This window comes from Plasmodium brasilianum, chromosome 13 (genome assembly GCF_023973825.1).
Source record: "Plasmodium brasilianum strain Bolivian I chromosome 13, whole genome shotgun sequence".
Taxonomy (NCBI): Eukaryota; Apicomplexa; class Aconoidasida; order Haemosporida; family Plasmodiidae; genus Plasmodium; species Plasmodium brasilianum.
In genome coordinates, this window is record NC_090126.1 from 2,643,601 (window position 1) to 2,658,805 (window position 15,205).

Consider the following 15,205-nt stretch of genomic DNA (forward strand, 5'->3'; position numbering starts at 1 on the left):
CTACTTTTTATAATGGAATTATTTATTCTATTAAATAAAAAATATTTACATTTTTCTTTTTTCTAGAATGGGTTTATCAAGTCTTCGGATGAGAGTTACACTCTTGGTAGAGTTTTAAAAAAAAGAACCTATAGATTACTAGCTGAATATAAAGAGGGTAAGGGCTCAAATATTGTAGTATTAAAAGATATGCCAAATTATAAAGAGTGTAAAAATAAAGATAAATCTAATAATAAAAAAGGGGGAATACTGAAAAATGGGAAACCCAATAAATCATTAAGTAAGAAGAGATTCTATATAAAACTTACGGATTATAATGATGGAATGTATGATAAAAAATATTTAAATTTTGAAAAAAAATGGATTAGAAAAAATGATTATGAGATCTTCCAAGAACAGAATAAAAGAATTAGTGATAAAAATTTAAAAAAAATAAAATTTAGAAGTTACGGATTTGCAGTTGCTGTTTTTTTTCTTTTTTTCTTGTTTGGAATAGGATTCCCTATATTACAAGGTTTGGAGCTGCTGAAGCCTCTACAGACGCAGCTTTTAGGGCTACTAACAATTTTTTCTTTCAATCCTACTGCAGTACAAGACTATATTTGTTCAATATTTTATGGAGTACTTATTATTATTTTAGCTATCGTAATTATAACAACTATACCTAAGATCTTAATAAATAATGAAGAATATAAAAAATTTAAGTTAATGAATGTACAAAAAGAACAATGAGTAGAATGAATTTTTCTTTAAGGAAATTATTTATATGAAGTAATAATTATAATTTGTTTAGATATATATTTATTGTAAACATAGTTATAATTGAAATAATTTCATAGAAGCACAGGTGTACATCGTATAAGGTTATTACGAAAAATAAGAAATTATGTTCTTAATATATTTGTGAATACGAAAGTTTTAAATATATTCATTTTGTATTATAAATTGTTGTTTCAGAATAATTAATTATTATTGCTTAATATATATATTTGTTCATTAAAATAGATTCTTATGTGGAATATATGTATTGGGGTTAAAATTAATATATAATAAAAACTTAATGTATGTTAATTGATGTACTGTTAGAGTTTATATTTTAAATGAAAAATGCTCGTTTCCAATATTTTGTATTTTTGTAATGTAAGATGATTATTTGTGTATGTAATATGAGAAATATATGATTAGCTTTTTATAAAAAATAAGTGTACATTTTTGTATTTATTGGAAAAAATTGAAAGTATTATGTTGCATTGTATATATTTAACTTAAGAAAAAAAACATAGAATTTATTGTATAAAATAATTTTTATTAGAAATATATTATGAAATATATTTATTACTTAATACTTTTTAATAGATGTTTTTCTTTTTTTTTTATGATATAAATTGGATGTTATGAATATACAATAAAATAATATATTTTTGAAATGAGGATTATTTATTATTTTTTACTAACATGGGGATTCTAATTCTTTAAAATTATATGGAAGGTTAAAATCATTTATTTTTTTATTATTATCATTCGTTGAAGATATAGTGAAATTTTTTAAAATTGACTAAAATATATTACCATAAGAAAATATATATATTTATATGTGTACAATATACGTTTTTATAATTTTTTTAATTTTTATAAATGATATATTAGTGAATTTTAATCAAATACTAATATATGATAAATTATTTTTTTTGCGCTGTATTATTAATATTTTATTTTATTTGTAACATTATTTATATATAAAGTAATATCATAAAATTATGCGCAGATGTATTAGTAATTAATGAATATATTTAATTTTCATGGATGTATATAATGTAGAAAATATTATGAAATTATTATTGTTATATCATTTTATTAATATCAACAAAAGTTTTAGATAATTTATTGATATTTCTAATATTTGACAATAATGTACAATACTTATATTATTTTGAGTGACAAAAAATGAAATTAGGCTTAATAATAAGAAAAAACGGAATTTTATAATTCTCTTATTATATATCGATAGGGTGAATGTAAATTTACTAATATATTATATATGCTTAAAAAAAAAAATAATTTAAAAGAACATAGAAATAAAAAAATAGTAAGAAATAAGTAAACCCATTATTTAGATTTATATATATATGTCTTATTCATGTTGCTTGGTATATATGAGATAATAACTTATTTGCATATAAGACAAAAAAAAATTTCAAAATTTTTTTTGTGTTATGAACAAATTACATAAGAATACGAATATACTGTGTAAATAGAAATTTATAATCATAGCATATTTGTTCTTTTAATTTCCAACATTGTTATCAAATATATTTATCTAAGAATTTTAAAGAATTATTTTTGTTAAATATAATAATATTATAATCATTTAATATTATATAATATTGAAATCTAGAGGATTTACAAAATTTTTTTATTAAAATATATTAAAATTAAATTATAAGAATCATTCTTTTCCATTTAATATATTTTCAAAATAAAATGTTATTATTTACCATAATTTTTTCTAACTAGAAAGGCTATAATTAAAATATTACAATACTCATATATATTGAATATTTTTGTACTTATAAAACTATTTTATATATATATTTTAGTACTCATTAAATGTATAAATTTTGTAACAATTGTATTTTTTGGAATTTTAAATAAATAAAATAAATCATATTAAATAATAATAAAATTAAGATTCAACAATATTTTTATATGATATTAGTAGTATAAACATATCACTTTCATATATTATAATATATTAAAAAAAAATTAAGTATTACTCTTTTAAAAATGGTTTTTATATCAATAATAATTTATTTTATTTTTACAACTTCATATATAAATTTATGTAATTTTTTATTGTAATATTCATTCAATTATAACAATAATTGAATATCGAAAAAAATATACTTTTTTTTTTTCTAATAAAGGAAAATAGTATATATATATGAATCTTTCATTTATTACTTATTTATGGTATAATGAAAAATAAAATATTGATAAAATGGAAAAACATATGATAATAAATTTGATATATAGCTATAATAATTAATTATATTAAAATTATTTTATATGTTAACTATTAATGTCTTCCATGAATTTATATAAATTTTACCCTTTAATAGAATTAGTTTATTAATATTATGAACTTTATAAGTTTTTAATTCCTGTAATAATTTAAATGAAATAATTATTTTTTAAAATTATAAAATTATAAACAAAATATATTTAATAAAGGAAATATTTTAACATCTCTATGAAAAAAAAAATATTTGAACACTATCCTTATTTTAAGCCCACAAAAAGGGTGAATAATATAAATATATATATATATATATGATAATAAAAAAGTTCTACCTAATGCTTAAGTAAATTTATCAAATTATGAATATTAAAAATATATTCTTTTATTTGTAAAGTATATGTAATTAATATTTAGATAATAAAAACTGTGAAGATGGAATATTCAATTCAAGAACAAGTATATTATTACTAGAAAATTCGATCGAAACCAAAATTGTGGCTTTAAAAAATGTTACATAAAAAGAGATACATTCATTAAAGAAATTAATACGTTAATTGAGAATCAGAGTATGATAGGAAAAGTTAATAGTCAAATAAATATAATTCAAGTGCTGAATCAAAAAGATTTAGTCAAGAAGTATCCTTTTGTCATATATAAATCTTTTTCAACAGTAGAATAATTTTTAAAAAACCACTCTATAAGGAATTTATTCCTTTATATATAATACAAAAAATGTTCCTGTTCTACTTAGAAAAAAATTTTAATATATGTAGTTTGTGAAAGAATCTTTTTAACATTTTTTGCACCAGTAAAACTTTCAATAATAAGAATTTTATTACTTTTATTCTTAGAAATCTATGATAAATTTACATGTTTTTCGTTATTCCTAGTTATATTAGGTATTTCTATGGTTATTCATGTATTGGTTAAACTCTTCTTATACGAATTTGTAGTTAAAGGAAATTTAGTTAAAGCATATGTGTAAAAGTATTGCTGCAAGGGAAAATGTTTATCTTGCAAATAAAAAAAGTATATAATATTTTGTATAATATAATGTTTTCAAATATTTTCTTATTAGATCCATGTAGATTTTATCTAGGTAAAGATATAATATACGCATATATATTTATAAATAAGGATAAAAATATATGTACTAAATATTTATAAAAGTACAGGTTTTTATATATTTTTTCCTATTGTGATGTAATATTTTGAATTTATTTATTAACCTGTCTTAACATTATATATATATATATGTAATATTGTGTTTAATAAAACTAAGAAATTGATATTTCTGAGTATTCATATAAATATGAGTTCTTTATAGGAAGAAAATATGTGTATATATGTTTAATCTAAATTTTTATAATAAGAATTATGTATTCATTAAATTTAATATCTATAGTAACATTCAATATGTTAATGGAGCTAGCGAGGTAGTTTAAATATATAACAATCATATATTTTCTTTTTTCTATTTTAAGAATTTAAGTATATTAAAAATTTGTTAAAGAAACATATTGTATATTAGTTTTAATTTAGATGTTTCAATTTACTCTTCATTTAATAAAACTAAAAGTTTGTGCTCTATTTAATTAACATGTATTTCTTATTTAAATATACATATAATAGATAATTTATGTAAAAGAACTTAAGAAATATATATTTTAAAACTTAATATAAGAATGCTTTTATTAAATTTTTATATATTTATCCTATTTATGATATTGTCAAAGTACACTAATATTATTTTGATTTTAAGAACACATTATTAATAGAACTTTATTAATTTTAAAATTTATAATGCTTTATAATAAATTGAATTATGATACTTTTGTTGTATTATTTTTGAATTAAATTAATTGTTAGAATTAAATCTCATAAAAATTATCTAAATTTCTATAATAAAAAAAATGTGGATAAAAAAGAAATATATTTTTTTTGGGAAATACATTAAGAGATTATATTTTTGTATCTCTGTTAATCTGGCGTTATATTATAAGAATAAAAAAATGATTGTTTTGGTTAAGTCTTAAAGTATTAATGCATAATAAATGTTATTAATATATTTTTAATGAAATATATTTAACAATTAAATAATATATATTTAACTTTTAAAGTTAAATAAATATTTTTTTATAGCAGGAGTATATATGAATAAAAATTATGCATTTGTGTTAATTTTCATTTGTTGTCTATAGATGAGTTTTCCAGAGTAGTAATATGACATTAAATATGTGCTTAATTGTAAATAGTTTTCATTAATTAATTCAAAAATTTTTGAAATTTTTTTTCATCTTTATTTTAATTATATAATATTAAATTAAAGTTAATCAGCATATATGTATAAGTCAACTCATATAAATGTTATATTGCTTTTATAAAAAATATAATTTTTTTTGTCTTTTAATTTAAACATTAATCTATAATGCGTATGAAATTATTAATTATAAATTATACAATTTTTTAATAGGTTTTATATAAGTGCCTTACAAGTGATTATGTTTTATGTTTTTTAAAAATACTATTTTTTAATTTACATTTGAACGGTCCAATTAAGATTAATACTTGTATTTTAATCACAAAGCAAGTACTTTATAAAATATATTTATTAAATCATGAAGAATACAAAGCATTTGTTTTTTATTGCATAAGTGTAGTTGCAAATAGACGAATAGATATTAATATTTGGAAGAATGCACATAAAAATTTAATCAAATTCTAATAAAAATTATAAAACAATTTTCATTTTTTTTTTTTTTTTTGTTTTTGCTATATTAATATTTCTTCTAAATATATATATTTAAGAAAAACAAAATATATTATATAAATGAATTTAAAAAATAACATAAAGAATTATGATATAAAATGAAGTTAATAATTAGAATTTTAAAAAATAGCAGTACTCGGATAAAAAATAATCCTGTGTTTACCTTTAAAATGTAAAATGTTCATATGTTATGTAGGACGTTGTTAATTTTTTTAAATATGTTATAGTATATAAACGAATATATGTATTTAAAGAGTAACTAAAGTATGTATCAAACTTTGATGAAAACTTTTTACAAATTATTACTCTTTTAATTTATTGTTACTATTATAATATTGTTCAAACAACTATTATTTTATATGAAAAATATATAGTTTTTGGAATATATGATATTTATGAAAGTATAATAATATATAGTAAAATAGTAAAATCAGTAATATCAGTAATTATTCTATTAATAAATATAACAATAGATTATATCTATATTCTCTATATACTATACTATAGATATATTCAATATTTACAAATAGCAAAAAAAAAAAAAAACATATATTTTTTTTTTTGAAAAGAATTAATAATAACATTTATTTATTTACTATTCTATGTAACAAAATTATATATTCTAAATATGTATGAATTAAAATAAATTATAATTATTTTAATTAAATTAGATTTTAGAGAATAAAATTAAAATAAAAATTTTAAAATAATTTATAACATTTATTTTTTTCTTTCTGTTTTATAAAATGTATTATTGATATTTCTGTTACATAATTTTTTTATAAGAACAGAATAAAAAAAAATTAAAAAAATAGAAGTAGTGTCACAATTAAATGTATATTACATGAATGTAGTTTTTTTTTAATTGAACATACTACAACATATAAATTTTATATAATGGAAAAAAAAATTATGTTAATCATATTTATTAATATTGCTACGTTTATACCTTTAATATGGATATGCCATTTAAGCAATGAAACTGTATGTTAATATTATTTAATGATATTTGCAAATATTCCTTTTTCTTGTGCTTTATATTTATTAATACTTTTTTTTAGCATAATATTATTGATTCTTTTTAATTATAAGTATATACTTTATTGTTTTAGAGGACATTTTATGGATCTTTGGGTGAAAACTATATAAATGACAAAAAATTAAATACAAAGGATTATCGATTATTAGCAAAATGTAAACATAATAAGGATTCATGTACTATGGGGTTAAAAGAAGGGATACTAAATAATGATATGACAGAAAGAAAAGATATATCTAATAATGAAAACATATTTGCACAATTAAATAGACAATCAAATAGAAGTTTATCAAGGAATATAAAAAGGCACAAAAAAGTTAAAAAAAATAATTCTCGTATATTTGAAACAGAACAATATTCCCGTTTCGAAAAAAAGATATTCAAAGAACTTGATTATGCTAACTTTCTTAAAAACAACAGGGGGATTAGTAATAAGATTTACCAAAAAATAATACGTAAAAAGTACGGATTTCGATTAAGTTTACCTATATTTTTTGTTTTGTTGTTATCCATATTACTTTTACTAGATTTATTCGTGGGTTATGGACTTATAAATGGTTTGTTTAAGGTTTTGAATATTATCTCTGTATCTTTGGAGTACCAAGCTGTAGGAAATGCGAAATCCCTACAAGTAATGCTGAAACCTCTATATGATTGGTTGAAAGAATCTCATTTTAGTTCTTTCTTCAAATGTGCTGTTAATGTAACAGGGGGGAGTTCAGGCAGTTCTAATATAGATAAACATTATTATATAACCGGTTTCTTTGGTTTTCTGATATATTTCATTCCCATCTTTATAATAGGTGTCACATGTTTATTAGGGGTTTTTTACTACCATAAAAAAGTTAAAAAATATGAAAAAATTAAGTTTAAAAAAAGGTAAAATAAACAATAAGAAATACGAACCTTTCTATAAGGAAATGATTAATGTGAAGTAATAACTTTTCTATCTTTAGTTATATATCTATTAAACATTCTCATAATTGATTACTTTTATTGAAGTGCATCTATATGAACAAGGAATTTTTGATATACAACAATAGAAAAATATATTCTTAGATTTTTTTGAATTTGAATGTATTATATTTCTTCAAAATGTATTTTAAAATATTATTTCATTACATTACATATTATGACTTAAAATATATATTTATGTATTTATATATACTTTCATAGAAAATATATATATGCATCTTAAAAGGAATTTATTATAGTACAATTTTTATTGTTTCATTTAAGCCCTATATTATTTTATACTTGAACTATATGAAAAAGTATTTTTTAATATTTCACTTTTTCTAATTTAAAATTATTATATGTTGATATAATTCAAAAAATATGCTTCACTACCTTAAAATAAAAAATTAACAGGACTTTGTAAGTAATTACATGAAGTTCATGAATTTCGTTGCATTGAAATATATATATATATATATTTACTTAAAAATACATATTAATTACTTTATAAATTAGGTTTTATGAGACATGTGTTATAAATAATACATATTATAATAGTTCTTTTATTAATTGTTTAACTATTTGTTCCTAGTTTGAAAGGGAAAAAATAAATATATAAAAAAATAATAACTTTATTGTGTATGAGTTATCAATTATTGCTTAAAAACTCTAAATTTGGTATTTTTTTTATTAAAGTGAACTGTTAAAACCATTTTTTATTCTATTATTGTTTATAATTTAGGAGTTAATTCAATTTTTTAAAAAAAATTAAATTTAATTTATATTGAAAATATATAAATAAATATACTGTATATATTTCATTATTTTTTACAACGTTAATGGACAACCTTACTGAATTAAATGTAATTATATATCAATAAATAGTACATTGAAGTAGTTTTCCTTTTATTATTGTTTTTCCTTAATTGTAGACATCTAAGAATGTACTATATATCTATAAAAATAAAAATTACTACTAACGGTAAGAAACATAAATGAATTCTTTTTTCAGTAAAATAATCACATGTATTTAAATATTTATATATTAATTTTATTTTATATGCTTGTATTTAAATATATTAATTTGAAAATTAATACAATTTCATAGATGTACATATGTTTACATAGTCCATATTAACCATTAGTAATTTTTTTATATTAATAATATAAATTTTATAAACAAAATAAAAATGAAAAAAGAATTATTTTTTTATAAATGATTTATAAATAGATAATATTTTTTTATACTTTTGATAAATACTATTAAATTATATCAAAATGAAGACACAATTTTTGTGGTAAAGTTTTGCCTAAATAATACTAATTTATAAGAATTTCCATGTAACATTTTCCCAAGTAATTTATATGATTATATTTTACTTTTTATATATGATTATTTGCAGATTTAAATGAAAATAATATGAAAATATTAATATATATTTTAATTATATCATTTATATAAGATTTGAAAAGTATTTTTTAGTCAATATATTGACCAATGTATATATTTTTCTTTGTAAAAGTATACATAGGACCTATATAAAATTAGGCTAATGTGTATGGGAATATTGTATGTTGAAAATGAAAATATAGATAATAAAAATTTTTATAAGAAATACATATATATTTTTTTTTATTAATTAATATTACTAAATTTTATTAAACTATTTTAGTCCATTTAAATAATAAATATATTCACAGAAAAGACAAATACTACTATTTTGACAATGTTTATTTTATTTATTTTTTTTCTTCCTATTTAATGTATATCTTATGTAAGAAAAAATTAATTAAAAATAATATATAAAAAATTAAGTAGTTGAATGCAAAGATTTTTCTTTAATTAATAGTGGTATATATTAAATATAATTAAAAAGTATAATATTCAAAAATTATGGTATAATATTAAAAAATCAATTTTTATTTGTATTTATAATATATGTTTCTGCATATATGAGGTTGCAGTTTATACATTTAATACTATAAAGGATTGTATGGGTTGAGGAATTATCTAAAGCTTCTGTATTTATTTTTATAAAACAAAATATAATTCTATCATTATATTATTACCATTAATATACTGTTAAAATAATATATATTTTTTATGAGCAATAAGAGTTCCTTCTAAAATAAAATGTTTATACTCTTAGTATTATTATTATTATAGCATCCATAAAAATTGTACTTATAGTATTCATATATAGAGCATTCTATTATCTATATTCTCTACGCTATATATTCTATATAAATTCAACATTTAGATATATTTCGAAATCATATATATCTTTGTTTTCTATTTTCTTTTGGAAAAAATTAATAAAAAGAATTACTTAATTAGTGCACTACATTAAATAATAAAACTATAGTATTTGAATATTTATGAATAAAATTATATTATCTTATATAGACGAGAGATAATCTTTTATAATTAAAATTAAAATTTTATAATATGTATTTATAATTTGTTTACTGTATATTTTGTAACAGGAGTTATAGTTATATAATTTTTATTAATTTGTTACAAATCAATAACAAAAAAATATTTGTAAAATAAATATAGCATCCATTATCATTAGAAGTATATTATATTATTATTAATTGTTTCCTTAGTATATTAGAGCATTAAATATATTTATAATGGAACAAATAGTTAAGTCAATTTTATTTATTAAAATTTTTGCGTTTATCCTTTTAACTGGGATATGTCATTTTAAAAATAATGTGGTATGATATTATCATTGAAGGGTATTTAAATTATTCATATTTTATGTGTTCTATTATTATTAATATTGTTTCATATAATTAATTATTTATCCATTAAAAATGATATACATATTTATATATTTTTTTATTCTTAGAACACGTTTAATAAATCCATGGATGGAGAGTACACACTTGGCAGAAAATTAGGTATAAAAACTTTTCGATGACTGGCAAAATGTAAGCAGGATAAGGATTCAAATATTTTAGAGTTAGAACAAAATATAAAAAACAATACAAAGTGCAAAAAAAAGGATATAGCTATTAATGAAAAAGGAGAAAAAGATAAAAACAAAAAATCTAATAAAAGTTCATTAAATAAGGCACAATACTATACCGAAGTTATAGATTATAATAATGGAATGTTTGATGGAAAACATTTCCATTTTGAAAAAAAATGGATTAAAAAAAAAGATTACGATAATTTTCTTGAAAGAAACAGGAGAATTTGTGATATATCATTAAGAAAAATAAGATTTAGAAAGTATAGCATTGGAATTGCTATGTTTTTTATTTTTCTCTTGCTGGGAATAGGAATACCCATATTATCAAGTTTACCGTCCTTGAAAGAGGCATGGGAAAGCATTACAAACGATGGAATATTGAATAAATTGAAAGTTAATGTAGAAGCATGGGGAGACAATGTACTGTCCTATCTTATTATAGCATTATTTAGCGTACTTATGGTTATGTTAGCTGTTATGCTTATAGTAGGGTTCTACAAGATTTTAAGAAATAATGAAAAATATAACAAAATTAAGTTAATAAAGGCGTAAAATGAATAATAAAAAATTAATATGTTTATGTAATGAAAATTTTAATATAAAGTAATAAGCGTAATATTTTTTATGATTTGATTAATGAGAATACATATAATTTCTAAAATATTATAAATGTATATGCGTATAAATGGTGTTTTTAAAGCACAACATAAATATATTTTCATTGCTCTTTTTGAATCTAAATATTTTAATGCTTTTGAATTTGAGTAGATATTATTATTGTATCTTAATAATTACTATTGCATAAAGTATTTATTTATATTTTTAAATATATTTCTATAAAAAATATGGGTTTATGCTCAAAAGTTTATGTATTATAGTACAATACGGATAATTATTTAGAACCCTAGAAATTAATGTTTGTAATAAAATATATTTCTTTCTATTTTGTGAATTTTAATCTAAAATTATTATTTGTTCAGGTAAATAAGAAAGTGTATTATTTTAAAATTAACAATAAGTATATCTTGGATTATATTAAAAGAACGATAGTAAATATATTACGATGTATTGATGTATATATATATGTTATTTTACTTAAGAAAGAACTTAATATTCATTATATATAATATGTTTTAAGTGAAATGAGTTATAAATTATATCAATTGTAAAAATCCTTTTATTAGAATTTTAATTTTCCTTACATCGAATAAAAGTAAAATTATAAACACATAATTAAGTAATATCCTTTTATATAGGATTCTTAGTTAAGAACTTATGGATTATATTTTAATTTCATTTCTATTCTTATTTTATTATATAAGTTTATAAATATTATTAAATATACAAACAATTATTATTTAAAAAGAAAAAAATATACTTCATAGATTTAAGAAAATAAAACATTTTTTTATATATAAACTTAAAAAAAAGATAAAAGGAATAAATTTAGAATTATAAAAACATTTTTCTAATTGTTAATGTTTTCTTGTTTAAATCTTATATCTTTAATATATAAATGAAAGCAACCTTTGCAGCACTAAAATTATTTCTTTATAAAAATTAAATTAAGTATATATCGAATTTTTAGAAGTAAATATTTTTTATAGATTAATTCTGGTTAAAATATATTAAGTAGATATTAAATAAATGAAGTTGTAAGATAACACTACTTTATTACTTTTATTTTTTATTTTTGTTATGTGTCACATATGTGGTTGACAATGTATGTAAATATATATTTTAATAAATAATTTTTGTTTAAATAAAAGCAATAATTAACAATTATAACAGAATAAATTTTGCTTTTATTATAATTAGATATATGAATCATGTTCTCCGAACTTTGTTTTTATTAAATCTATGCTTACTGTAAAGAAATAATAATTAAAAATAAAATTTTGTACCTCATTATCATTAAAATTATTTCATTTATCCTTTCTATATGAATATTTCATTGTTTGAATAATTTTCTATAATTTCAATATTACATATATTTTTGTTTATTATTTTGAACGCAATATTAAGTATAGTGCAAAATATATTATACATTGTTAATAACTAAAATTCACATTTATAGTAAAATCTAAAGACATATGTAACTATGTACAATAAAAAAAATGAGTGAGTACACGAAGTTTACAATTTACAAATTACCATGGTGCCTAAAAATTTCATGTAATGAGAAATGAAATCCTCCTTTTCAAAATTATTATTCTTATTTGAACGTATAGATAATAAATTGTGTAGATAATATAGAAATGGATTCTATCTGGAAACTCAATAAAATAAGAATTACATTTCTATTTCTCAGATTCTATAAACATAAACGTGTTACTTGCTATTATATTTATGGGAATATTTGTTGTATTTTTCTTTCTATATGGAGAAAATAAAAACTAAACATAGGCATTTAGATACTATTTGTTATTACTAAAATTTACTTTATCAAAAAATTTATAATGTAGGTACACTATTTTTATTATTTATCATATATCAATTTTTTTAATCATATGTATGTTATATATAGAATAAGGTATTAATGTAGTTAAAAAAAAATAAAAATAATGCTAGAGCAGAACATATTTATGAATTATAAAATAATGGTTAGGATTTTTCCCATTTGAATACAATTAAAATTAGAATTCATCTACCTTAGCGCCAATCATAAATACCCTTTCAACAATATGACATATAATATATATCAATAGAAGAAAAAAACGTTAAAACTGTTACATAATGTGTAACATTTTTAGTAATATTAAATTGAAAGTGGACAAATAATAAAAATTTTGAATAAAGTTATAAAGAAAAAGTAGACATATACTTTATATTTTGATTAATGTTTTTATTCCAAGGTTTTACATTTTTTATTTATATAATATTATTATTGGTGTTGTTTCTAATGTTGTTTTTTATTCTGTTATACTGAGAAAATAAACGCTACCTCATATTGTTATATAAGTATATCCACTTTTGCCTTAACGTCTTGTGTTATATGCTTAAGTTTTAAAATTATTTATATTTCATTCTAAGGGGAATCTCGTTTAAATGGAATTTTCTACTACTAATTTTAAAAATAGTATCGTATTTATTTTATCTTTATTTTTGAATAATTTTTATAGACATATATTCATTTCTTTATTTATTGTTTACATTGCTTTTTAATGAATTTGTACATAAGTGTAACATATATATCACTAAGTATTTTATTTTCTATTGAAAATGACATAAAAGGTTAATTTTACATCAAGTGTCTCCTTGAGGTTGATAGGTTATATTATGAGAACTTACTTCACAATTCCTATTTACTACTACATGAAGGTTTTGTAAGGATTCGCTCAATGCTTCTTGAAATTTGTTAAGTTCAATAATTTTTTTTTTTCGTAAACGATAATATATCCAAGATTTCAGTGGAGTAAACTACATCAAAATATATGTATATTTATTTAAAAATATAATTTTTATATGCTTATAATTTTTGTGAAAATAAATTATTCTATATGTGATAAATTATTATTAATTTTAAGTATAATTCTTATTGACCTTATATAAAAAAAATATAGTGAAAGACATTAGTAATACGATAGATGTTGTTAAAATGGGAACAAATACGTAATCTACATCTTCTGTAGGTGGTAATATTTGTGTTGAAGTTTGTTCTATTTGTGGTAATATTTTTGGCAAACCTTCGCATGGAGTGAATTTATTCATTTTATCATCATATGCATTCTTAAAATTGATTAACTCCTCACAAAAAGGGTCATTGCTATTTTGTTGACATTCTTTGTAATTATTGTTATAAAAGTTATAACATTCTCTAACACTTTCACAAATATTACCATCGGAGTCATTGTCTTTACCATTAAATGTGCTGAAATTATCATAATAGCTATATAATTGTTTAAGTTTATTTAAAACATCTTGATGAATAATTTTTATTTCGTCTGTGCATATATTTCCTGTTTTGGACGAAAAATCTCTATATCCCTGAAACCAACTTGAATTATTATAATTATCATCTGAATTTATCCTATAATTTAAGTATTTACAACGTTTGAAGCTATCGGATTTATAGTTTTCCTTTATTTCAATTAAATATCTACCAACCTCTTGGCATGGTGTAGCAAAATTAGGTTTATTTTGCTCGATTAGAGCACATTTCCTTCCAGGATTTTCACCTTGTACCCCACGCATCCTGTTATAAATATCTAAGATAACATCTTCAAATTCCTTTTTATATTTAAGAAATAATGTTACGGAATTTTCCTGAAAAGAAAAAAAGTATAATTTTAATATGTAAGTGCTCAAAAACATAATTTCATGGAATATATTTCTACATCATTTCTAGAATGGAGGATTCTTTAATATAATAATACAAATAATTATTATAACATAAAAATAGTTATTACATTTTCTGCTGGATCTCCGGATGCCAT

The 15,205-nt window shown here is 18.9% G+C and overlaps 4 protein-coding genes across 4 annotated transcripts in view; 3 read left to right on the plus strand and 1 right to left on the minus strand.

The window, feature by feature from the left end:
* MKS88_005219 (fam-m protein) overlaps positions 1-732 on the plus strand; it is a gene marked incomplete at both ends in the record, with an annotated part of 2,014 nt that extends 1,282 nt beyond the window's left edge. Inside the window, one exon of the mRNA XM_067218462.1 lies at positions 67-732. Coding sequence (XP_067071592.1) covers positions 67-732 — 666 coding nt within the window. The remainder of the gene's footprint in view (positions 1-66) is intronic.
* A 5,954-nt stretch (positions 733-6,686) lies between these two features.
* On the plus strand, positions 6,687-7,711 carry MKS88_005220 (fam-l protein; the record flags this gene model as incomplete). The annotated part of the gene is made up of 2 exons (XM_067218463.1): positions 6,687-6,773; positions 6,902-7,711. The coding sequence occupies 2 exons, from the start codon at positions 6,687-6,689 to the stop codon at positions 7,709-7,711; spliced, it is 897 nt and encodes a 298-aa protein (XP_067071593.1).
* A 2,711-nt stretch (positions 7,712-10,422) lies between these two features.
* MKS88_005221 (fam-m protein) lies at positions 10,423-11,321 on the plus strand (the record flags this gene model as incomplete). The annotated part of the gene is made up of 2 exons (XM_067218464.1): positions 10,423-10,509; positions 10,731-11,321. The coding sequence occupies 2 exons, from the start codon at positions 10,423-10,425 to the stop codon at positions 11,319-11,321; spliced, it is 678 nt and encodes a 225-aa protein (XP_067071594.1).
* A 2,694-nt stretch (positions 11,322-14,015) lies between these two features.
* Positions 14,016-15,205, minus strand: MKS88_005222 (PIR protein; the record flags this gene model as incomplete). Its single annotated transcript, XM_067218465.1, has 3 exons — positions 14,016-14,189; positions 14,352-15,035; positions 15,179-15,205. The coding sequence occupies 3 exons, from the start codon at positions 15,203-15,205 to the stop codon at positions 14,016-14,018; spliced, it is 885 nt and encodes a 294-aa protein (XP_067071595.1).